Genomic DNA, 26957 nt, shown 5'->3' with positions numbered 1-26957 from the left:
ATACTATCATGTTTATTTTATTTTAAAAAATATTTACTTATTTATTTGGCTGTGCCGGGTATTAGTTGCAGCATGTGGGATCTTCGTTACCGCGTGCAGGATCTCCACAGCGGTGTGCGTTTAGTTGCCGCGTGCAGGATCTAGTTCCCTGACCAGGGATTGAACCCGGGCCCCCTGCATTGGCAGCACGGAGTCTTCACCACTGGACCACCAGGGAAGTCCCCATCGTGTTTACTTTAATATCAAAATTTCATAAAATAGAAATTTAAGCAGAACATCCTAAAGTTTACCATAATTTTATTGTAACAATATCAAAATTACATAAAATTAAGCAGAAAATTGATGAATTCTGTTTCTTCAGATGGTCTTTAAGGATCTCAAAACCCTTGGAGTTTGCTGAAAGAAGAAAATATTCATAAAATTAAACATTTTGGAAACCTAAGTTATTGTACATTTCTTAATATTTAGTTTTAGTTAATTTTAAAAATAGGTCAATACATGCATATTGTTCCAAATTCAAAAGGGGACACAGTGAAAAATAAGTCTGTCTCACACTCTATTTCTGTTCTCCAAAAGCAACAGTATATCCTTATAAAGATTGTCTAATCATATACAAGCATGTGTGTGGGGGTAAATGCTTTAAAAACACACAAGTGGTAGAATACAATGAACAATGTTCTACCCCTTTTTTTCAATTAGTAATAAACACATATTTATAATTTTTAACTAATCCCTTCCTCTATGGCTTTGAAATTTAATATAAATTAGAAAAGTTCCGAATAACTTTTAAATAGATACACATTTAAGCTATTTGTTTTGCAATTTTATAAAAACTACAATGAAAACAGCTGTACCCAATTTTATGCATAAACCCAAGTATACCTGTAGGATAAATTCCTAGAAATGGAATTGCTGATATATGCAGTTGAGGTCTTAAGAAAAAGTTTTTACCATTTTTTTTTCTGACCAACTCTGTGTGAGAATGGGTGTTTCTCCCCTACATCACCAACATTGTGTTTTTAAATAAAACAACTGTATTTGAGAGCACATGTTGAAACAGGGTTAAACCTTATTTACTTTGGCTACATTTCTGTGGTTAACTCTACAATATGATTTCACAAATATTCTAAGAAAAAAATTCTTTTTAGGAGAAACTAAATAGCAGTAAAACCAAACTATTTCACTATATCATGAAAATTTTTTCTCTCAAAAAAGAAAAAACCAAAAAAAACACATCAACTTATTCGATCCAGCAATGAAAAACTTCTTCAAATTATCACTACTAAATTATAGTTTGGAAATTATGTCAAGGGTTTTCAGCATCTGACTCCACAGATGATAAAGGGACCAACTATTTCAACTCAACAGTGAATGTCAACAGCAAGTCAAGGACTGTTCTAGAAACTTTTAAGAGGGACAGGCACATAAGTGACTAAAACAGTGTGTTAGAACTGTCATAGAAGTCTGTATACAGTGCTCAGAAGCACTGTACTTAGGTTAACAATTCTGCATGGCAATCAGGGAGCAGTACAAGAAATGTAACAAGTGTCTTGTGCTATCATAATAAATCGGTTTATTTCCTATTGTGGTTTATTTGTTTATCTCCCAACTCATTAAAAAAAGAATATTAACTGGTTTGCCAAGATAAATATAATAAAAAGATAAAAGTAAGGAAATCAGGAAATTCAGGTAAGAGAAAAATACAGATCAGAAAAGAAGAGGAAGCCAGAGCCACAGCCAACATTTATGCTAGTAATTCCTCTGCTGCTGTAGAGGTGGGCTGCATGTTTGGCTGTGCTTCCTGGCAGCTAACACAAAGGGAGTCTATTAGTAGATTTACAGTCTCCCCAAGATGAAAATAAACAGTTGCTTGGGACAGACACAGATTTCTCTTGTCCTGAGATCTGTTGAAAGTGCCCACTATTGGTTTTCATAGCAGAATGTTTTAGATGTCTGTGAATTTATACCAAATCTCAGTTCAGTAAAAGTCAATCTAAAGACGGACAAAATAGGGAATTCCCTGGTGGTCCAGTGGTTAGGACTCAGCGCTTTCACTGCCGAGGGCCCGGGTTCAATCCCTGGTTGGGGAACTAAGATCCTACAAGCTGAATGACGTGGCCAAGAAAAAAATTTTAAAAAGGTGGACAAATATGCTCCAGAGGTGACCTAATCCTGGGGTCACAAAATCACTGTCAACAACAGCGAGTGGTTGAGACTGGTAAGAGCGTTGCCTTTACCTAAAGGCATTCCAAGTCAAAAGCAAATTTGTTTGAAGATTCATTGTGGGCTAGGTGAAGTCAAACACATGTTCAGCTTATGGAATAGAGGCTAGAATATCAGTGACCTTTTTTTTTTTTTTTGCGGTACGTGGGCCTCTCACTGTTGTGGCCTCTCCCGTTGCGGAGCACAGGCTCTGGACGCGCAGGCTCAGCGGCCATGGCTCACGGGCCCAGCAGCTCCGTGGCATGTGGGATCTTCCCGGACCGGGGCACGAACCCGCATCCCCTGCATTGGCAGGCGGACTCTCAACCACTGTGCCACCAGGGAAGCGCCTCAGTGACTTTTACAAGGGTATCTGTCTGGTTATATTCCAAAAACTAAGCAGTGCCTGGAATACAGTAAGATTCAAATACACGTCAAATGCGTGAATCCAAGAATAAAATTTAGAATATCCCAAAGTGAACGGACTTTAATCCTCCATGAATACTGAGCAGCAAAAATAATGCAGACATTTTTTTTCAAGAAATATATATAAGAAGCTGTTAATCATGGTTTCAGGGTTAGGAAACGGAGCTACTTTTTCCTTTTCAATTTTATACTTTTAAGCATTATTTGAAAATTTTATCATGTACTTGTGTTTTTATTTAAATAAAGATGTTAATTACAAAAAGTAAAAAGAAGACAATTGGGTTGGGTGTTCAAGATTATATTCTCTGAGAACCTGGAGGTATTTGGTTACTGTTCTTAACTGGAGGTGGGAAACAAAATATAATTAACCAAGAAATCACACGTTAGGATGCCTGAATCTAAGGGAAACTGTTAAAAATGCAGATTTCTGGGCCCTACAACTGGAGAGAGACATTTGATAAGTTTGGGGTGGGATCCTGGAACTTAACATTTTTAACAAGGACCCCAGAGGATTCTGATGCACGTGGTCTACAGGACACCCTCTGAAAATCACTACCTACCAGGTGATTATTCTTTTTCCCCCAAGACCTCCCCCCAACTCCAACCTCTCACCATCACCACACTCAACCCAGCTCCCCTGCAATTCTTTGCTGCCAATTTAAGGCAGATTACCTAGGTTTTGAGAACCAACCATGTGGACGGCAAGGCTTACCTCCTGGAATAATAACATCATCAGGAGGCTGCCTGTAAAAAAGCTAGCCCACCTCCACAGCCAGTCTGAGATTTCCCTCAGAAAACAGTTCTTGGTCTATTTCACACAAACTGCCATCAAGTACATACAATTCTGTGTCTCCCCGCATGAACGCAGTAAGTTCAGCCTAGAACATTTCCAGTGAGCTACTGTAGACTTTTGAAAACTTCAGCACACCTACAGAACATCTGAATTTTAGCAGTATTACACCAAGAGACAGCTGTTTCTTGCTGTTTCTGAGGGCACACTTACCTATCTTCTACTATCTTACTGGAAGGATAAAAAACTTTGAATGAAAATCCACTTCTTGGAAAAGAGCCCTTTGGAGAGAAAAATGCCCATAAGTGAATACTCAACTTTTAACAAAGAATCCCTATTTTTTAAATCAAACTCCTTGCTCCTAACTTAAAAATAAAGTTACAAGATGTGACTATGAAGTAATGAGACAAATTTTTGTATGCTCTTTATAGAGAAAAAATATTACTATAAAATATCTCCACTTGAAGCAAAAAGTCAAGTTGACTAGAACAGTTATGCTAACAAATGTGACTAGAAATGCTTAGGAGGGGTTCTACTTAGTATAAGGAATAAACAGTACTGGGTGATGCTAAATAAGCATATAAGACACTCGAACATCATGTTCGAGAAGCCTTTCCTGCCCCTCTCCCCAGTAAAAATCTGGGTTTGATGCCCTGCCATTGTGCCCCCAAAACAACTGAGCAGTAGTCACACATACAATTGTCTGTCCATTACTAAACTCTAAAGTTACTGAGCAGACTCTGTCTTTTCAGTCTTTGTGTCCCTGGAACTAGTTCAATGTCTGGCCCATTGCAGGCATTCATTAATGGGAATAAGTATCAAGAAAGGATGAAGCAATGTCAAAACCAAGTTTTGGGCTTGCCCAAAAGGTATAAATAAGGTTAAAAAGATATAATGATGGTGTAGGAACTGGTTGTTTACTCATTTACAGTATGAAAAAGTGGAAAAATTCAGAAATAAAGTGGTTTCAAATAGAGCGTTAACTATACGAGAATGCCCAGAGTTCAATTTAAATAAGGAAATAGCCTCATTGTGACAAGAATATTGAAATGTGAATAAAGATTCTACAAAAATTAGGGCCACAAATTTCAAACAATGAAACCAAATCAGCTGACTGTGCTCATCCTTAGAGCAGTAGTTCCCAACCAGGGACAATTTTTGTCTCCTAGGAGACATTTGGCAAGTATCTAAGGACATTTTTGATAGTTACAACTGGGGGCTGCTACAGGCATCTAGTGGATGGAGGTCAGGGATGCTGCTAAACACCCTGCAATGCACAGGATGGTGCCCCCAAACAAAGAATTATCTGGTCCAAAATGTCAATAGTTCTGTGGTTGCAGAAGCCAGACAAAATAAATGTGTGTGTGAGAAAAGCAGTAAGGGATGATGTTTCTAGAAATGATCTAGATGAAATAAAAAAGTACTAAAGTTTTAAATTCACAAGAATCAAGGAAACATACAGATTAAAAATCACTAGTGAAGGGCTTCCCTGGTGGCGCAGTGGTTGAGAGTCCGCCTGCCGATGCAGGGGACACGGGTTCATGCCCCAGTCCGGGAAGATCCCACATGCCACGGGCTGGGCCCGTGAGCTGTGGCCGCTGAGCCTGCGCGTCCGGAGCCTGTACTCCGCAACGGGAGAGGCCACAACAGTGAGAGGCCCATGTACCGCAAAAAAAAAAAAAAAAAAAAAAAAAAAATCACTAGTGAAGATATTTGACATAAAAAGCAACATTATGCAGCATTTAGTCCCCAAGTTCAAAAAGTCAATCATACTTTTATAGAAATTCAGAAGCAACTTGAAGATTCTGAAGCAATTTCAAGGTTCTGCATAAAAATGAAATATTAAACTGTGTCCCAGTAGGAATTTCCACATTTATCAGTCTTAGATTTTTGGGACTTGGACAATTTCCAACAACAACAATAACAACAACAAAAAATCCTCCTCAAAGGACAAGTACCATTAACATGTTTAAAGGGAACGGAATACATGCTCTGAAAGTAATTTCCAGAAAGGAATTCCAAGGAATCTCAAGGCAAGTTGCTTTGAAGGGGAAAATACTCATCTGGATTTATAAGCTTTGGTGCATTTTTAAGAAAAAAGTCACGTTACTTTATAGTCACATACTCTTTTGAAAGTTTAAGAACTTTCTGTTTATACCAAATTAATTCAGTTGTTTCATTTATAGTATAGTTTTACTCCAACAGTAATTGATTAAACATATATTTTAAATTTAAAGAAGTAACAGTCTAATCTTGACAAATTATGACTACATAACGTTAACTACGTTCTTACAGGGTTTATGCAGAGGCATTCGGTATTGGTCAAAGTAAAAGGATCGTATTTATCTGCGATGACAAGTAGGTCAGGCACAGGGTACACTCTCAGAGCATAGTCATACGCCCAATACACCGGGCAGACATAAAGAGGGAGAGGAGTCAGGTGTCCTTGGGATAAGATAGTCTTTACAAACTACAAAAGAATGACACAAAACAAACTTCAGTGCATTTGCAAAAGCTAAAAGAGCAACAAAGAATTTCAAATTAAATAGTAATTACCAAAGTGACTTAGAAAATTTGAGAAACAGTTGGGAAAACTGAATTACAAAACCTTGGGAAAACTGATATAAAATGAAATCAACTACCCTGTATTTTAGGAGAAATTTATGAGTTTTCATTCAACACCATAAAAGCTACTCCCCCAAATAGTCATTTTGGAGCAATTGTATTTTTAGCTGTATAATAAACTAATTTACTAATTTTGTTCATCTAAAAATAATTCCACAGCTTGAGCAATGCCAAGAATATATACTTAGCCTACATACACTTTAAATGTTATAAAATACATACTAAAAATGCTCTGTATGATCTATTTCCATACTTCCAAATGAGGGTACATGTAACCAGTGATTGACAACTGGGAATCTTGAAGCTACAAGATAAACACTACACATCCTCCTGATGTGGGCAAATCATAGGAAATACTTAATAAACATGATAAACATAAACATTTTATTTAAACAAATGTATATATATTGAAGTACAATGTAAGATTTATGAGTTCTAAAGGCAAAACAGGAACCTCCAAAGAAATTTCCTGCTACTTCGGGGCTTTCTTCTGCCCATTAGGGGATACGTCAGTAAGAAAATTGAGAAACACTGATTTAGGAACAAAAATTACCTTACTGACAAAAGTGTGCTGAAATTATTTTGAACTATAAATAAAAACAACAAAAGGGCAAGTGATTAAGTGGCTTAACAAAATTTTATATAAATCCACGTGTAATTAAGACACCTTAATAAAGAAGACACAACTTACATGATTAGGAATATCCAAATTGCTACTGGGAAAACGGACACAGTTTCTGCACATTTTATTCACTAAGTCTTCACGAAAGACAATAATTTCTTGTGTACAATACTGAATTCTGAAATAAAAACAGTAGTTGAATGTGACTTCCTCAGAACAAAATATGAGGTAACTTTAAAGGCAAGATGTTTTATAGTACAAAGCCATTCCCACTTCCCATTGTTCACCACAGAAAAAATGCAACCAGAATCTATTCAACCATTCATTTGACAGTAATTTATTGAGCTCTTAATATGTGTCTGGTGCTATTCTAGGAATGAGAATAAACAACAGATACAATAATTACACAGTATGTTGGAAGATGATTAAGTGTATGGCAAAAAGAAAAAGGCTAACAGGAATCATTTAGGGGAAGGGAAAGTCTAGAAGGCTGGAGTAGTAAATAGGAGTATTGGAACAGGTGGGCTCATAATGAAGTTTGATCTGAGCACAGACTTGAAGGAGGTGAGAGAGTCAAGCAGACATTCAGGGGAAGAACACTGTAGGCAGAGGGAACAGGCAGAGCAGAGGCCCTAAGATGAAACATGCCTGGCACATTTGAAGAACAAAAGGAGCTGGAGTGGCTGGAATAAATGAGGAGGAGAAGAAAGTCGGAGAGGAAATCACGGAGGAAACTGGGGGCCAGATCATGCAGGCCATGACTACCATTGCAAAGGATATGGGCTGTTACGGAATAACATGAGGGGCCCATCTTTCTGAATCAGTAGGGTGGATGTGACATGCCTTACAGTTTAAAGGATCACTCTGACATTGTTAATGACAGACTACAGAGGAGCAGGGGTAGAAGCTAGAGAACAATGAGGAGGGTGTTACAGTGATCAAGGCTAAAGAAGATGGTAGAGGGTTGTAGAGGGGGAGGTATAGAGAGGTGGCCAGATTCTGGATATATTTTGAAGTCCTTCTTCAAATTTTTGAAGGACTTCCTAAAAGCTTGCATGTGAGGAAGAATCCCAAAGGTTGGTCTGAACGACTGGAAGGATAAAGGCGTCAGGAACTACGATGAGGAAAGCTATGGAACAGGGTTGGGGACTGACGAAGGAAGAAGATCAGAAGTTCAATCTGAAGTTGTCTATTAGACATCCAAGGGGAGATGATGAGTACGCAGCCAGATACGTAAGTGTGGAATCTGGTAGAAGGTTTGAGCTGGAGATATCAATGTGGGAATTGTCAATACACAGAGGGTAATTAAAGCCCTTGGACTGGAAAGGTCACTGAAGGAGTGAATGTAGGTAGAAAAGAGAGGAGAAACAATGACTGAGGGCATTCCCTCAGTAAGAGCCTATGGTCACAGTGAGTAGCACATACAGTAAATGTGTAATCCTTTCAGTTTTCCATTGTAACTTTTCTTAAAGGATGTGTAATTGGAATATCTATTTTTAAATCTCCCTCCATTATTTAAGCTTCTAAATTCAGTGTTAGTGAATTATTTAAATACAATTAAAACATTTTTAAAGTTTTGAGAAACCTAAAATAGAAAGAAATTTTTTCATTTTTATCCCATAACAATCAAAATTCAGAGACAAATTTTAAGAAACAGGTTAATTTTTTTCCCACTTTTTGTTTTTGTATTTTTTTGGCCACGCCACCTATGGCATGCGAGATCTTAGTTCCCCAACCAGGGATCGCACCCACGCCCCCTGCTGTGGAAGCGCAGAGTCCTAGCCACTGGCCCACCAGGGAATTCCCAAGAAATAGGTTAATTGTTAAATGAAAGGAAAAAACCACAACACAAAAATACTAATATTTACCTGCAAGGATTAGTAGTAAAAACTGAAAATGGTACTCTTTGTCTGAATTCATTAGTGATGCTTTCAGCAAATGGTGGCCTATAAAAACAATTTATGTGATATAGTATACATTTTTAAATTTTACAGAATTTTCTTTACTGTTGCAAATATCTGAATAAAACTTACCTTGGTAAGATGGAACCAAATCCAGGATCCGCTGGACCAGGTACAAACACAAATCGACTACTGTAGCAAAATTCAACATAATTCATTCTAAAAATATTGCACCACTATCCCATAGTCCAAAACCAAATTATTGCCTTTAATTAAATTACAAAGTTTTAAAAATTAAATTTCATGCATTTTAATAAGTGAACTACTAAAAGGCTCCAGACCAATACTGTCCAATAGATCTTTTTGCAATGATAGAAATGTTCTAGACCTGTACTGGCCAATTATTGAGTGCTTGAACTGTGGCCAGAGTGACTGAATTTTATTTTTATTTATTTTATTTTTGGCCACGCCCTGCAGCTTATGGGATTGTTTTAGTTCCCCGGCCAGGGATGGAACCCAGTCACTACACCCCACCCCCACTCGCCTGCAGTGAAAGCACTGAGTCCTAACCACTGGACTGCCAGGGAATTCCCTTAAATAGTTTAAATTTAAAGAGATGCACATAGCCAGTGACTATCATATTGAAGAGTGTAGCTCTAGACCTTTAGAGTAATGTCACCAAGAAATTTGGAATATGGTGGAAATTATCACTCATCCTTTTAATACTTTTCATTATAAATCTCTACTAGAGTGTAACATACATTATCATGATAGAAGGTTAATTTTATCTCTTAACTGTACTAATTTTCTCAACTTTTTCTTCCATCCATTTCTTAACTTAGGATTCACTTTTTGTGTTTCTTAAATAACACTTTAAATAAAAAATATAGAGATCATTACCTTTGGTGAATATTTGGGTATTCACATATTATATCTGCCAAAGTCTTTAGGGAATCTAAAATTTTAAAGGGATATTGAATTTAATTTGCATATGATATACATAAATCAAATTTTATTTTATTAGCTAGAACTCTACCTATTTTGAATGAAATTAAAATATTATAGATTATTTCTTATCAATTTAGTTTATACAAATGTAGAAACACTTATTAAACAGATCCTCAATACCTTTCAAAGCTTGAACCTGATTTTTTCCATAGGGTACAGATGAAAAATTGCCACACAGAATAAAGCAGGTTGGAGGTGCTGGTGAATAACCTAAAAATGAAAGAAGAAATGAACATATGGAGTGTAGAAATCATATTAAAATCTTTTAACCATGAGTTTTTAAATAATAAAACCATACTATTTTAAAAATAACACCTTAATAACATTATTATAAAAAATAGTAATAATAGTGCCCATTTACTGAGCAATTATTTTGTGCCAGGCCCTGCAATGGCTTGATTAATCCTCACAACATCCCTGTAAACTGAGAGAGAGATTAAGTAACCTGCCCAAGGTATTAGGCTGCAGCTTAAACCCAGTTCTGTCAAATTCCAAAGCCTAAGCTGTCCTCCACTCTTGTACTATTCTTAGGACAAATTCTCATTTATCATGAATACACAGATAGACACACACACACACAGTTATTTTTCAAATGTAAAAATGTAAGTCTTTAAGATGAATTCATTTAAAATATTTCACCACTGAATCAATGTCTTTTACAAACTAGACTACTCAAAAAGATATATATATTTTCTAAGAATTTAGTTTTAAGGCATGAATTATAATTAGAGTTCAAAAAAGAATAGAAAAAATGACACCTACCAGAAAACATGGTGTGAAGTTTTTCCAATACTTCTACTTGGTTCAACCAAACATCAGATATAAACACAAACATGGCATCTTTATTCTCATCCTCTAGTTGTTTTAGTTTTGCAGAAGTCTTCACAGATGTATTAGAAGGCCCTCCAAAAAAATTAATATTTCCATAGTATGCCCTAGGTAATTATAACACAATTATTACCTTCTATCCTATATTCTGTTGGAGATATTTTTCTGATATTCTACAAATTTAGCTTCTGTCTATCTAATGAGGTAATTGTCCCATCAATGTAAATTGGACCATGAAAATGTATTATTTGGGGCTTCCCTGGTGGCGCAGTGGTTGAGAGTCCGCCTGCCGATGCAGGGGACATGGGTTCGTGCCCCGGTCCAGGAAGATCCCACATGCCACAGAGCAGCTGGGTCCATGAGCCATGGCCGCTGAGCCTGCGCGTCCGGAGCCTGTGCTCCGCAACGGGAGAGGCCACAACAGTGAGACGCCCGCGTACCGCAAAAAAACAGAACAAAACAAAACAAAACAAAAGTGAGATGGCTTGAGGGCTTGTAGTCTCTGTGGCGTGAGCAGCACTTTCCCCCAGATTATGTACTTCAACAGGAAGAGAAGATGCACAGCAAAAGCTGCCTGCCAGTGGCTCCCAGCCAGCAAATGTGGCCTTGGCACCTGATTCATACAGGCATACTGGGCCTAAAATCTTAATCCTCATACTTCTTCTTGAAATCATCACCATCATCATGGAATCTCAAGATTTAATTCCCCCAGATGCTTACAGGCTCCAGGAAGGTAATACTAAATATCAAAGCAGTGGCCAGCTGAGGCTGACTAGGTGTGAGTGAGGGAGCACACACATAACCCTGCCCAAAGTGGGCAATCACTGCCGTATAGATGTTCCAGGTGAGAATTCAGGTACAAAGTATGGCTAGATCTGATTGTTCAAGAGAACTCAGAAATCTAGACCATTATGAGAAATCTCCTAATTTTTAAATATTGCAAACTAATTCAAAATGTGTTTTAACACCTCAAAGGGGAAAAAAGAAATTTCTATAGACTACATTCAACCCACAGGCCACCAGCTTCAACTTCTACACCATTATTCAGCCTCTGCTCAAATACCTTGAGTGACAGGGAACTCACTCCTCTCAGAGAAGGCCCTTTTGGAACCACTCTAATAATGATTTTGCATATATTAAAGAACTATATAATCTGCCTCTTGTAACTTTCACTCAGTAAAATACAAAAATAAGAACTTTCTATTAACATGGGAATTATATTCGTCTAAGTGTTTTCCTATATCTTATCTCAGTTGAACTTCTCATCAATCCTATAGATAAATAAGACCGATAGACTGGAAGTCTTTCCATTAAAGCCAAAGTACAGCGATGCTATTGCAATCAATCTGGAGTCAACCTGAGGTTTTCAGTTTCATATAAAGCCCAGTCTTTAACTCTCATTTTCCATTGCTCATCGCCTTCTGACACAAAGCCTGAGGACTTGTAATAACTGAGATATGATATACTATCTTACGTTCATTACTGCCAGTATTATAAAATTCCTATAGAGTTAAAGTCAAACATTTTTATACCTAGTAGTACTAGAGGGTTCAGTGGGTGGAAATCCAAAGGCATTGACATGAAACACCTGATCTTCAAACCAACCTGAAAAAAGATAAGTAACAAATCACTTTCATTTGTCCAATTCTCCTTCTTGTTTGAAAGGACAAAACTATGGAACACAAAGCAGTAACGCTAGGCCATCATCTCATCCCCTGTCAACTAACAACAGAATTTATCAATCCCACTGCGCTACAAAACAGCGTCAGGTTCAGAGACTGTCTCTTTTTTTTTTTGGCCACACCATGCGGCTTGCTGGATCTTAGTTCCCTGACCAAGGACTGAACCCGGGGCCATGGCAGTGAAAGAGCGAAGTCCTAACCACTGGACCGTCAGGGAATTCCAGACAGTCTCAGTTCTATAAAACAAAAAATTCATGAAATACTAACAGATTTAGAAATAAAACTTTTCCCTTTTTTTATTTCACAATACATGTTAGAGGACAGACTCATAAGGTACACAGATTTTAAAATGTCTCATTTTATGACTCTATGTACAATCTGTTTTTTCAACTTCATTGAGATATAATTCATATATCATACAACCCTTTAAGAGTGTATACTTCAGTGGTTTTTAGTATATTCACAAGTTGTACAACCATCACCACTAATTTCAGAATATTTTCATCACTCCAGAAACAAACCCCTCTCCCATGAGTCTGAGAGTTATTTAATGTTGTCAAAAGTATGCTCTCATAATCAGTGTTGTCCCGAGTTACATCATGTTAACATATTTTAACCATTGTAGAAAGGGTTTTACGGTAGAATGATGAGGGGGAGAGGGAAAAAAGTATACTGACTTACCCTCTGCTAAGACAAAGCATGACTCTGTGTATAAACCGCTATGGAACTGGTACACAATAATTGAGGAAAATAATTCTACTTCTATGCTTGAGGTGGTGATAAAGTCAACATACATTTTGGGCTCAACAGGACTTCCAAATAATAAATTCAAACACTTCACATTTAAAACTCTGAATAGATCATAGCTTAAAAAACTTTAGGTTTAAATATCCCCATATCTGCTTCTAAGATCTAATACTGACAGTATAGACCATTCTTAGCATGTTATAAACTTCCTCAGTGATTTGTCTCGATTCTCCAAATAAGGGGGAATTACAGGCTTTTTGTCTCTGGTTAGGATTATGTCTCCAGATTCCTACACCACCGTATGGAAGTTACACTAAGAACCCAAATAGGTAAATGTGAGAATAATATATGATCAATTTCCCCAACTCACGTAACACAGATTTAAAAAAATAAAAGTGAAGGATATAGCTTTACTAAGATCCAGTTGTACTGTTCCTGTAGGATCTTCCAGAAAAAATTTTCCCTAAAAAAAATTAAAAGAAGTATGTCCACATTTATGTAAAGATGAATACTATGACAAAAGAATTAAAATACTGACAATTTTGACAACAGAATATAGTAGACAGTACAGTGGATTTTTAAAAAATCAGTAACTCCTAGTCTAGGCTTTTCCATTTACTAGTCTGGTGACCACAAACTAATCAATTAATTGAGACTCGGAGTCTTCATAGGTACCTTACTCTCTGTTCAACCAGAGGTCACTGGGGGACTAATTTCAGGCTATGCAAACTGGTGGCCTGTATAAGACACTCCTTCCTGATGTCTACTCAGGAAACCAAATGCAAAAGGAAAGGTTATTTGGTGACTGAGGTAGCCACTTTCAATGAAGAACACGCTCCCATGCCCTCTGTAAAAATCCTGTATGTAACTGACATTTCATTAATCTGAAGGCTGAAAATAAAAGTTGGATGCTTATCAAGTTCAACTTACCTCTTTTAACTGGGTTATCATTCCAAGAATAATCACATCTCCGATCTTGGTTGTACTGCCCAATAGGGTTTCTACTGTCTTAAGCTAAAGTAAAACAAAATAAATTCTTAAGGACTGAAAATATGTTCTTTTAAGGAACTAATCTTTTTACAAGTAAGTAAATTTTGAGTGCACATTTTAGTATTTTACAACTATTTTACGGTAGAAAGTCAAATAAAATTTAGAAAATATAATTTTATCCTACAAAAAGCTAAAATATTAACTGATGATGGCTTGGAAGAATTGTGCCTAAAGAAACACCATATCAACACAGGCCCCAACCAATGACTGAAGTTTCATACCATATTATTTTGAATAATAATAAGTATATTTATCTTTAAAATGTAAAAAAAGAATATAAATTTTATTTATTTGGTCAGTACCTCTTCAGTACCTGAAAACTAGTGGGCTATTTAAAAAGTTATATTCTATTTTTATTTAGTATTTTGAAAGGCTGTCATTATTTACATTTCTCAATCTGATCCTTATTTTTTATCAGAAAGTTAAAGGTAGTAATAATTGGGGCATTATTTTTAAAAAATCCTTTCTGACCCTTTTCTATACATATAATCCTAAGTATATGTTAATACACACATATATAATTTATAAACACATAGCCATACAGTTTGTTTTATTGCAAAGATGAAATCATATTATTTGTATTATTCTTCAACTTAACTTTTTAAGTTTAATATATCTTAAACATTGTTCCATTTAACTATATATAGATACACTTCATTCTTTTTAATGGGTAGAGATATCGATAGTATATATACAACAATTTACCAAACAACTTAAAGGACATGATCACATCATCCCATAATAATCACTGTTAACATATGATATTGAAGTTCCTCTTTAAAAACATGAACCTCAAGCAACACAGGAATACAATGTTCATTTTAAACAGTTTTAAAAAATGAAACACTTAGGGATAAATCTGAAGAAAAGATATATAAGACATGTATTCTAAAAACTGTCTTAGGTAAAGATTTCTTAGAAACAATACCAAAAATATGAGCCATAAAAGAAAAATTGATAAGTTGGACTTTAACAAAATTAAGAACTTACGTACTTCAAAAAGACTGTTAAGAGAATAAAAAGACAACTTACAGACTGGGAAAAATATTGCAATTTGCAATCAATCAATTAAAGCAACACAGGAGTAAAAGCTGTAACAAAGTATTCATGAGGACACCATATTTGCAGTTTGCAAAGGAAGAATGCCATATAGGGACTATAGATGGTGGTTTAAATAGATAATATACCAGCAGGGATACAGAATTAAACAGCTTGGCAAGATAACAAGAACAATAAATTATTTAGCTAAGCCCTAAAGTTACTTTGGCAAAGAGGAGAGGTGAAATAATGCTCTGGGTTGTGGGTATCTGAGTTGCCATAGGAAACCTAATATATTCAAGAAAACACATCGGCAGTCATTTGTAGAGAAATATAAATAATGTCAATTTCCAAAACTTAATACAATTTTTTTCTCCAACAAAAGTTAAAAGCAGAAACTATCAAACTCTATAAATGTTTTCTCCTTATGGTGCTGCCATCAAACATTAATTTAAGCATTATCTAGTATTATCGTTTTAGTATCTATCAGACTGCTCATCACCATGAATTCTGGTCTAACATGGTAGAGGACTGAATGAACCTTAGCAGAGGCTGGGCCTCTTCAGAAGCTATTTGGAACACCACAGAAACGGTGGGTCCCAGCCAGAAGGAGCTAAGGACTATCCCCCAGCAGGGCTCTGTGTGCTGGAGGGGGAAAAAAGCCACAGATGGACTGACGGTGACCAGGTGTGTTGCTGGAACAAAAGTGATGGTGCTGTTTGGTAACCACTTTCTTAAGTATTACAGTGGAAAGAGCACACACAGCAGAAAACATTCTTCCTCTCCCCAGACAACCCTGTGACCTGTCTGTGCTCTCTCATGCATTCTATAAATGTGGTTTCCTTAGTGCCTTCAGTAAAATTTTCACTCCAACTGATATAGCATGTCTGAGCTGAACAAGTGTATGGGGGTCACCAGAGGGCTGGGCTGGGCAAGGAGCAGGATTTCAGAGTATGAGTGAGGGCAGGAAGGGTAGTGCTGAGGGTTGGTCTGAAAGCCAGTGTATCATCCAGCAAATGGACCAGGAGGACGAGGGTTCTGTCTTGGTGGCCAGAGACCCAGCACACAGGACATGGACTTTACCAACAGTGGGCATGCACAGGTCAGTTAGCTAGTTAAACTGTTATCAGTGGTTAATTTTCATGCAAACTTCAATAAGTTAGAATTAAGCAATAAATATTAAACTTGTATACATACACCCCCTAAATAACTAGGATAACGTTCTAACCTGGAATTTGCTTCCGCTTTCATCAGGGTGAGAACCTATCACTGGAGGAGTAAATAATTCATGTCTGTGGGTCCTCTAGAAAAAAGAAAGATTCACATGAATTACTGAGGCAAACATTTACAACTAAGATTCATTAAAATAGTGCCCTGACAAAGCACTGTCCTTAAACTAACGTTACTATTATTTATTCTCAACAAATTTGAAAATCTACATAGTTTAATGTACAAATAGCTAGAAATGTAATTTGCTTAAAAAATCATTTTAAGACTTTTTTTTAAAAAAAGGTCTATTGTGTACCTGGCAGTAGTGCACTCTGGGCTGAGGATATGAAGACAACAAACCAAGGTGTCAACCTCAGAGCACAGGGGTCAGTGAGAAGGAAGTGTCAACAGGTCACAACACAACAAAGGACCCTGAGCAGAAGGGGCCATTTAACGAGATCCTAAATGATAAAAAAGACTTTGCTAGTAAGAAACAAAAGGAGGCTGAGACAAGACATTTCAGGCAGAGGAAGGGATGTGTCACAAGAAAGAGTTATTAAGAGTAAAGGAGGGGCTTCCCTGGTGGCACAGTGGTTGAGAATCTGCCTGCCAATGCAGGGGACACGGGTTCGAGCCCTGGTCTGGGAAGATCCCACATGCTGCGGAGCAACTGGGCCCGTGAGCCACAATTACTGAGCCTGCACGTCTGGAGCCTGTGCTCCGCAACAAGAGAGGCCACGATAGGGAGGGGCCCGCGCACCGCGATGAAGAGTGGCCCCCGCTTGCCACAACTAGAGAAAGCGCTTGCACAGAAACCAAGACCCAACACAGCCATAAATAAATAATTTTTTAAAAAAAAAGAGTAAAGGAGTATTCAGGAAGTGATGTGAAGCTTAGGTCAGGTGGATCATGTAGTGCACAAGGCAGCACGTGCGACAATGCAAGAGATGGGTTGGAGCCTCTATTTGGGAAAATGTCCCTCCCACTGTGGTCCACATAGTTTAGGTAGGGTTGGTGCCCTTCCCCCTCCAGACAGACCACCAAGGCCTAGCAAATCTAAGTACTCCACCCCCTTGGCCAATGATTGTTTCAGGGTTGAGCAAGTGCTTGAAGCCTGGCCAATAGGAGACAGCTGCTAGAACTATTGGAAAAGAAGAACTCTCTAAGAGTTTCCAAGGCTACTAGTGAGTGGCCATCTCGGTCACCTCATAGGAAGAACTTGTTTGAAAGTAAGATCCATTTTTTAAAATTGCTGGGAGATGGAAAGAGGTAGATGCCTCATGACATTGTGCAAGCACCTTGATCCAGCCATGCTTGACACAGCTGGACCTCCAGACTTCTCCACAAGCCAAGAAGTTCCTTTTTCTGTTTTAGCCGTCTGAGTTTTTGTAAACTCTAATAAAAGAGTCCCAACAATACAGACTTTGTATGCCAAACCAAGAAGTCTGTCTTATAGACAATGGAAAACAACAATTTTGAAGTAGGATGATAAAATCAGATTTGCTTTCAGGAAGATAATTGCAATAAAAATATGCATGGACTAAAATTCAACCCTTTTAATGAGGCTCGGGAGGGTTTAGTGATACCCCCAAATAATATCGTAGGCTTTAACACCTAATTTTTAAAAAGAAAGTGGTATTTACTGAGCATCTTCTCTGTGAAAAGCACTACGCCAAAGGTGGCAGAGGAAATAAACAAGGAGTGTGCAGTCTGACAACAGGGACACACCCCCCAAATGCAAGGCAGGGCCAGCCCTAGTAAGTGTAGCAGGAGACCCACTGAGTAGTCAGTGGGTTGAAAGCAGGAAGAGACTTCCCTGGTGGTCCAGTGGGTAAAACTCCACGCTCCCAATGCAGGGGGGGCCCGGGTTCGATCACTGGTTGGGGAACTAGATCCCACATGCACACCACAACTAAGAAGTCCACATGCCGCAATGAAGATCCCGTGTGCCGCAACTGAGACCCGATGCAACCAAAATAAATAAATAAATAATTTAATTAATTAATTTAAAAAATTTAGAAAGCAGGAAGAGACTGCATCCAACTGCAGATCAAGAAGGGCTTCAGAAAAGAGGAGGAATCTGAGAAGGCCCTTCCAGAATTAGGAGGGTTTCAAGAGCAGAGATAAGAGGGAAGAGCATCAAGAGAGTGAATAGTATAAGCAAAGTCACAGAAGAAGTGGAAGAAACAGACACAATATTTCCATGTTTCAGTTTTGGCTCCTCTACTTTTCAGAGGGAAAAGTACAGATTAGGCCAAAAACGTGTGACAGGAAGATTTGTATTTTTAAAAAAATATTTATTTATTTGGCTGCTCTGGGTCTTAGTTGTGGCATGCAGGATCTTTAGTTGTGGCATCCACAATCTTTTAGTTGTGGCATGCGAACTCTTAGTTGCAGCATGTGGGATCTAGTTCCCTGACCAGGGATCAAACCCAGGGCCCCTGCATTTGGAGCGTGGAGTCTTAGCCACTGGACCACCAGGGAAGTCCCAGAAGATCTGTATTTAATCCAGTAGGTGGTAAACTTCCTTGAAAGACTTGTGAGCAAAATCATGGCGTGATCAGCGCTAAACTTCTGGAAGATTAACCTGGCAACATTATGTAGGCGATGGAGGCAGAAGAGAAAAGACATCCTCAGTGCTCATTCTCCTCAACGTTTGTTCAGTGCTTACTCCTGCTGACGACCCTGTCCTCATTGAAACCTCCCTGTGCTTCTGCTATATAACACCACCCTGGCCTAGCCCCCAAACTCTATCATTCCCTTTTCCATCATCTCTCAGGGGCTCATCCCTGCAGTCCCATCTATTACTCTAGGCAGATGCCTCCTAAATCTCTCTCTACCCAGATCTCTTTCTTTAGCTCCAGATGTACATCTCACCTGATATCCTACTGGCAACCTTAATTCAAATGTTTGAAACAGAACCTGCCATCGTCTTCCCCATTCTCTTTTTCCTGTTTGTTTATATATTACCTAATTACCGTTATTCTACCCGTCCACTCTCTCAGGCTCAAAACCCTAATCATCTTTCAGTCTTCACTCTCTCCCTTCTCTTTCATGTCCAATCAGTCACCATGAGCTATGGCTTCCACTGCCAGGACTGTCCCCTCTTTCTGCTCCCCTTACCTTCCTTCATTCAGGCTATCATTTATTCCAGGACTAATACCACAGATTCCTGTAAGTCTTCTCTCATACTCTAATTCATCCCAAAATCAGCTGAGAGAGAAAGTCCTCAGAGAACTGCTGTAAGTGAGTTGCTCTGGTATTTTAAGGCTCCTTGTACCAAGAGAACAGAGTCCAACTCCGAAGAGTGGCATCCAAGGCAATCCCATGACTTAGTTGCCACTTGACTTTCCAAACTTATCCTATGCTACTCCTCTTCACAAGCCTTCCTCTCCACACAAAGAAGGCTGATTGCTCATCATTTCCTGCATGGAGTCCACTTTTTCCTCTTGCTCTGTCTTTGTTCACACTGTTCACCACCTTCTCCCCATTTCCACAAGATCAGAGCAATCAAGGCCCATGTCAAATGCCAACATTTCCTTGAAGCCTTCTCTGATTTTTCTATAGAAAGCATTCTCTTTGTATTACATTTCTTCCATAGCATGTATAAAATTCTACTTCATATTTTATTTATGCAGATGTCTTTAACTTCATAGACTATAAGTTGCTTGAAAGTAGTATAGTACAGGAGGCAAAGGTTGGGCTCCAGAGTCAGACTGACTGGATACAAATCCTGTCCCTACTTACTAGATGTAACCTCTGGGCTAGTGACTAAACTTCTCCAGGTCTCAGTTTTCCCCATCTGTAAAATGGGAATAACAGCATTTATACATACATTGATGTTATGATGGTCAAATGAGGTAATGTCTGTAAAGTGATAAACAATGCCTGGCCTATCAAAAGCATTTAAAAAATGTTAGCTACTATTTTTATCATCATCATGATTGTTAAAGTACAAAAGTCCATCCTTTAATTATCCCTGAGTCTTACTTAAGCTGAAACAGTCTCTTTTTCCCCCTCCGACTTACCTGGTGCAAAATTGTGTATCGTTCACGAAACAGCTCTGCTTTATCTCTTGCTGTTCCAAATAAATTTGGTGCAGGGTGGTTGGTCATAAATAAACTAGGAAAAAAGGAATGCCTATTTATGACTATCATAATACACAAAGGTAGATGAAAAATGAAACAGGAGACTATATACCTTCCAAAAAAAAATGTACATTTGAAATTAGCTTAACATCAATAGATGGCATACTTACGGAAGAAATTTTTTTCTTTCTGAATTGTACACAAGGCGTGGGATATCAAATGCTCCTATGATATTGAAAATATGTTCTCTGAAAAACAACCCACAAAAACAGACCTGATTTACTAAAACATAAGTATTCCAAGTGAACATGAAAACTTGCATTATAACCTTATGTCATATACACATACTTTTCACAGATCACGTACACAATTTCTTATAGTGTCAAAAATAATATGGGGGTAAAGTTTTTAGCCTGTGCATTTTCCTCTCAGAGATGAGAAAGCACTGCCACTACTGTCAAGCTAACAAAAAATTTAATCAACTTCTAATTAAGAATGTTATCTGTTGAAAAAGAGCATTTGCATATAATATAGTCACATCTTAAAGAAATCTCTACTATTTTCATAAGCTACAATATTATTCATTAGGTATTATTCATTAGAATTAGGTATTATTCATTAGAAGGTTTAATACCTTTTAATATTAATTATTAAAAGGTATTAAACAATTTTTTAATCCAAAATATCATGCAAAAGTGACCCAGGAAAAGATGTAAGACAGAAGAACCCCCCAAACTCTGCCCATATCCTTGACACCTATAGCGTTAGAGAAGGATAATTCATAAAATAATTTACCTTCAGATACTTTTAATATCATAATCATGTTTGAACGAGGTTAAAAAAAATTCATAGCACTATTGCATAAATATTACAACCTAAAGAATCTTCCCTAAAATTATATCTATTTCCTAAAATGAAAACAGACAAAAAAATGTCATGCTAGTCTGTTGGTAGCACCTAGTACAGAGTAGCAGAGAACCAGTGAACTTGAAGTAAGCCTGCTTCTAGACACAGCTCCATGATTTTCTAATGGGTCAATCTTGGAAAGTTATTTAACTTACCGTGCTACTTATTCATCTATAAAAATGAGAGCCTCTCCCTTGTGCTATGATATAATGCCTTTCTGACAATTGGAGTTGCAAAGATCAATTACCACTCAGTCCCTACTCAACCTCCATATTGGCTGACTGTAGCATATGAATAGCTTGACAGAAACAACGGGTAACTTTAATGCCTATTTTAGGATTATAATCCTTACACTTTGATATAATCGTTTTGAATTTCTATTGATGGCTTTAGGAGCAAGTACTCCAGTATCTTAAACAATGAGTTGGCAAGGATAAAATTTAAATACCTCAATTTCTCTATTTTTTAGCAGCTCTAATAAGTTCTGACCGGAAAAAGATTAAAACTACTAACCAAAATGAGTAATGACTCCTTTCAATTATCTCCATTGCCCCAAATAGGAAAAAACTATCAAAGTTAAGACTATCTCTATCCATTTTCCCAGATGTTTTCCTTTCAGTTAAACCCTGTGAATTTGGAAAGAAGTATCATATTCAAAGGAGGAAAGGAAAGAGGTTTATCTCAGGGAGATAAAACCCAGAAAAATTACTGCAACATAAATTCCTAAGCTCTAACAGCATGAGACAGGGTAAAAAGTCCTAAAGCTGAGGTTCTACCCTCCTTTGCCATTCACCATGTGACCCAAGTTAAGTCACTGAACTTTCAGGACTCGGCACTTTCCTAAGAAAAAAAGTAAATTATACCTCTGAATAATCAGTTCAATCCACATGCAGCATATAGAATATTAAATCAAATCAGTTGGGTAAGTGGCAAAAGTTTGTCATGGTACAAGCAACACTGAAATCTCAAATTCTAGGATAAAAATAGTAAAGATGAGTCATTTAATATTGAGGTTTATAATGTAAGCTATCACTTAAAAAAACAACAACTAAGAAATAACCACTGTAGAAAGGTGACCACTGAGTATTTCCCCAAGAAAATAATTTAAAATAACCACTCAACAACACTTCCAACATGGGGAAAAGGTGAATTTTTCCACATACACAGTTTCATCTACTGACTGACTGCACTCCTGGACTGCTGCTTCCACTACGGACCGTTCAATCATGTTTGATGACACTGAAAAGAGAAGTTCAAAGTTAAATTTTAAAAACAGGCATAAAAATTAGTTCTTTCCACACACAGCTTTTTTCCTGAAAATAATCTGCAAACACTAACCCCAAGATGCTCATTACATAGATTTTAGGAGGAAAAAAGTGTTAGCACAAAAGCCGTATTTCAAATACCTTAATATTCCACACTCAAATACACTTACAATACCTTAATACACAGTCAAATGCCTTAATTTTCTAAATAATGTTAAATAATATACATTCAGGTATACAAATGCTTCTGTAAGCTCCTAGGTTTAATATGGTTACATTAGTATAACTTTGCATCACAACTGCTGTGTTTCAGTAGGTATGATAGTAATAGTAGTAACAATAATAGCCACCACTCATTAAGCCCTTAGTAAACGTGTGGCACCACGCTCAGTGGTTCACAAGCATTATTAGATAGATGTCCTATAAGACTGCTGTTCATAAGCCATGTCTTACAGATGGGGAAAGTGCAGCTCCAAGAGGTCAAATAACCAGATCACCAACATAACTGGAAGGAGTAGAGAGCAGTACAAACGCGAGCCTGATTCCATACTGGGTGCCCTTAACCACTGTGGTATGTTCTCAGGCAAAATACCACGTACCATCTTAAATTAATGTACACTGATTTTCTAAATGTAATCATTTTCTAAATTTCCGACTGTAAGGAAATTTTTAAAGCAAAGTTATATTTAAAATTCTGCCTTTAGAAACAACGTATCAGAGCAAGCCACACCCACTTCTCTCCTTCAGTGCTCTAGAAACTGGACATTTTTTTCTAGAAGAGCACTTCTCTTTTGTAGGCCCATGCTTATGGTAAAAGGCTAAGTATTTAACAAAAAGATCCCTTAAGAAAGGCTGAAGCAGGAAGGGAAAGTTATTCTTGCTTACTTTTTTTTTCCCTCAAACATTTAAGAGTACCTAACTTAAGTAAGACAAAGTAATAGGCAGAGAGAAAAAAGTGACCATAAAGGAATCAGAGGGGAATTCACAAAGGGGAAGAACTGTAAAAGAGTCTCTGGGAATGCCCCAAGGTTCCAACAGAACTAGAGGTTACTCCTTGGCAAGAAGTGCTACCAAGGGTATGTCTCATACCACCGGGACATTCAATACTGAATCCTCAACTTCAAATTAAATCTATAAATCTAACTGAGGATGTAGAACTATATGAACAATTTAAGAGCTGTCAGAAAATGTTACTTACAGGGCTGCTTTTCAACTGCATCAATGATCTTTTCCAGTGCATCTTCAAGCTCTACTTCGTTGATAGACTGAAGAGCTTCTGTGAGGTACTTAATAGCTTCACTGATAAGAGAGATTGGTAATTAAGGCTAAAAGTTTTATGCCAAAATCTAGCAAACACTCATCAATCTAGCATTGAAATTAAGATCCACTCACTCCTCCCTGCAAGCAGTACTCTCCTTTCCTGTGCTTTCTGAACAAATTCTTCCTCCTATCCCCTGCCAACGTAATTGTTCTTAAAGCCCCAAATCACATCCTTCTTCTAGGAAGCCTTCCTAGACCAGCTCTACCTGCTGCAATCTCCCCTTCCTTCTGAAATTGTTTAAAAAATCTCACTTATAGATACCTTAGATCTGCTGTATCACATTAGCCTTGTACTATTTATTACCTGACATTAATAAACTCAGTCTGCTTCAATGTTCTGAACATAACAGACACTTAAATACATATTTATTAATTTGATAATGCATTTGCTTAAGTTCCAGTAACTTCATCAGTTTTCAACTGTAAAATAAGAAAAAAATTAGGCTAGAAAAAACTTTGACATTCGAATATAGTCATAGAAGTAATAACACTCACTAAAATCACATGAATCCCTCTCACCCCTCAAAAATCAATAAAGCTGAAAATTTTTTTAAAAATCACACGAATTCCTGATTTAAATACCAATAATACTCAGAATGAACACTGTCTACTTAAACACTTTGCTAATTCCATGCCATTCTTTATTTTTAGACCACAGCTTTACACTTTGCATCAATATTATTGTTATAGTCATCGCACTAACTCTTCTATATCTTGGGTTGCTTATTGTTTCATGTGTGGGTGTCACATTCCTCCAATTTATTATAGATGATGCTCCTTGAGAAGGGGAACTGTGTCATCCTTTGGCAGAGTGCTAAGCACACTGAAGGTGGTCCACAAATACTTGCTGATTGAGTCCCTAAAATCACACACATATTAGGTGAATCTTGGGAGAGCTCTTAGCATAGACCAAAGTCATACAGGATCTGGCTTCCGCCAAATCTCACTAGTCTCACCCAGTGTCTCTGGCTTTCCTGGTGCTCTCCTGTCTCAGGGTCTTTATATGGTCATTTCCCCCACACTCTTCACCTAGTCAAGCCCTGCTCATTCAACTCAAACCATTCTTTTTTTTTTTCAACCATTCTTTAAGGAAGCCTTCTTTGACTCTAGAACTGTTTATACACCTGGTTATACGCTATCATAGCACTTCCTTCCTCAGATCCTTTTCATAATTGAAATTAAATAATTGTGAATTATTTAATATCCATGGTAGACAGACTTGTAAGATGACCCCTAATAATCCACACCTCCTGGTATTCACATCCTTGTGCAATCGCCTCCCCTTGAGTGTGCGTTGGACCTAGTGACTTGCTTCTAACAATACAATATAGCAAAAGCGATGGAATATTTTACTATATTGTAGTTTTAAAAATAAAAATTTTGAAGCGGCAAGATGTCACTTTCTTGCTTAGGTTACAAAAGACTGTGACTTCCATTTACTAGCAGACTCTCTTGCTAACTTTGATGAGGTAAGCTGCCATGCTGGGCAGGCCCAACAGCCAGCAAGGACTGAAGCCCTCAGTCCAACAATCTTGGATGAACTGAATCCTGCCAATCACTGAATGAACTTGGAAGCAAATCCTGCCCAACTGACTCTGAGATGACCCCATCCGGACTGCAGCCTTGCGAGACACCCTGAAGCTAAGGACCCAGCTAAGCCTACCTGAATTCCTTACCCACAGAAAATGTGAGAATATAAGTGCCTGCTGTTTTAAACTTCTAAGTTTGGGGGTAATTCGTTATGCAGCAATAAATATTAATACACTATCTGTCCCCCAACCTCCGCATTGTCTTACCCTCTCCTACTCCCTTGCCCCAGCAGTACTTTGCAGCTAACAGATTTCAGTGTATTTCTGACTGAATTAATGAATGACAGCTCAATATTAGGTCAAATTCTAAGTGAAAATAAAGAAAAATTAACTGATCAATTGGTCGTATTTTCAAAATGTGGGGAATCAACTGAACAAAATTTATTACTGTCTCCTAGAGCTTATCCACTCTTGCACTTGTTCACCACTAACCCAAAAGTAAGGTAAAAGTCCCATGATGCTTATTACAAAAACAAACAAAAAAACCTCTACACACACAAGAGCAATCAAAACATGGTACAGAGAAGTGTATCCCGTCCAGCAGGTATTTACATATGTAAATACTGTATTCTTTATATATAAAAAAACCAGATTTAATGAGAAAAATCTTGGAAAGGATCATTCTACAAGTCGCAGAAAACACGGATATGGCCAGAGAAGCACAGAAGTTCTAAAGGAAATCTAAACAAACAAACCAAAAAAACCCAGAAGACTTAAGAACATGCTTTAAATTACCCACTTCCTAACTCTCCAGGAATTCTCTCTCGGGAATAATACGTGATCCAAAATTGGGAAGGCTAGCAAGGCCCACAGGTTGTACAACATAACCTGACAGCTACCGACATGCAATGGGCTTTCCCAGGTCTCTCGTTCGCTGTCTACGTAACCACGTGAGCAGCGCTGTTAGGATTCCCAATTAGCGGAGGCAGAGACTAAGCTGGCTGAGGGGCGCCCAAACACAGTGGTAATACATCGCTGCTGCGACACCGACAGCCGCCTGTGCGGCTGTCTGGTACGTGCAGGAGGAGACCCTCATCCCTTCCGGGACTCCACGCGACTGTCGAGGAACTTAAGGCATCGCCAGGTCCCCCTTGCTTCTTAGAACTCTTTCAAGGGCCGGCGGCCCGGCCCTCCCCTCCTGTCCCGCTCGGTGCCCAGCCAACTCACCCCCGGAGCAGCAAGCCGCGCAGCTTGAAGGCAGAAAGCGCCCTACTCCGCAGCCGCTCCGGCGCCATGTTCGCTTTTTGGCGCCACGGCTACGGCCCCGCCCCGTCCCTGTCCTGGTCCCGCCCCAGACGCGCCGGTTCTCTCTGCCACTGCTCCTCCTCCCTCAGTGCGCGGAGACTTCGGTGTCGCACGCCTGGAAAGCTGCAGTTCCGCACCCACTAGGCTGCAGAAGAAGACGACCCTGCACTGCTCTGTTGCTCGGAGACTGAAGAGCGAGGGCGTCTTTCCCTGGTGTCTGGTTGGGAATGTGCTTCCCTATCTCAAATGCTTCGTTGGGCCACTTAGTACTCCCATCGCTACCCTCCACCTTCCGTGACTCCGGTCGGGCTCCTCCCGGACCCTGGCGCCCTTATGCTTTGTGTCACCACAGGGTTTTCCCCGACATTCACTCGAAGCTGCTACACATCACCATCATTCTCACCCACCCCGCTTTT

At 38.3% G+C, this 26957-nt stretch overlaps 1 protein-coding gene across 1 annotated transcript; it reads right to left on the bottom strand.

Annotated features, from left to right (window-relative positions):
- Positions 1-349: 349 nt before the first annotated feature.
- POLE2 (DNA polymerase epsilon 2, accessory subunit) lies at positions 350-26531 on the bottom strand (the record flags this gene model as incomplete). The annotated part of the gene is made up of 19 exons (XM_082649371.1): positions 350-396; positions 3632-3699; positions 5712-5888; positions 6735-6843; positions 8534-8611; positions 8699-8758; positions 9467-9521; positions 9695-9784; positions 10337-10509; positions 11935-12007; positions 12766-12811; positions 13202-13294; positions 13762-13845; positions 16148-16222; positions 20157-20250; positions 20387-20464; positions 22286-22361; positions 23586-23686; positions 26464-26531. 19 exons carry the CDS (start codon positions 26529-26531, stop codon positions 378-380), a joined length of 1617 nt encoding a protein of 538 aa, XP_082505497.1. The 3' UTR covers positions 350-377.
- Positions 26532-26957: the final 426 nt, after the last annotated feature.

Source organism: Grampus griseus, assembly GCF_964374135.1.
Source record: "Grampus griseus genome assembly, chromosome: 2".
In the NCBI taxonomy this organism is placed as follows: Eukaryota; Metazoa; Chordata; class Mammalia; order Artiodactyla; family Delphinidae; genus Grampus; species Grampus griseus.
The sequence above is the reverse complement of the archived record's forward strand: the minus strand, read 5'-3'. Positions and strand labels throughout refer to the sequence as shown.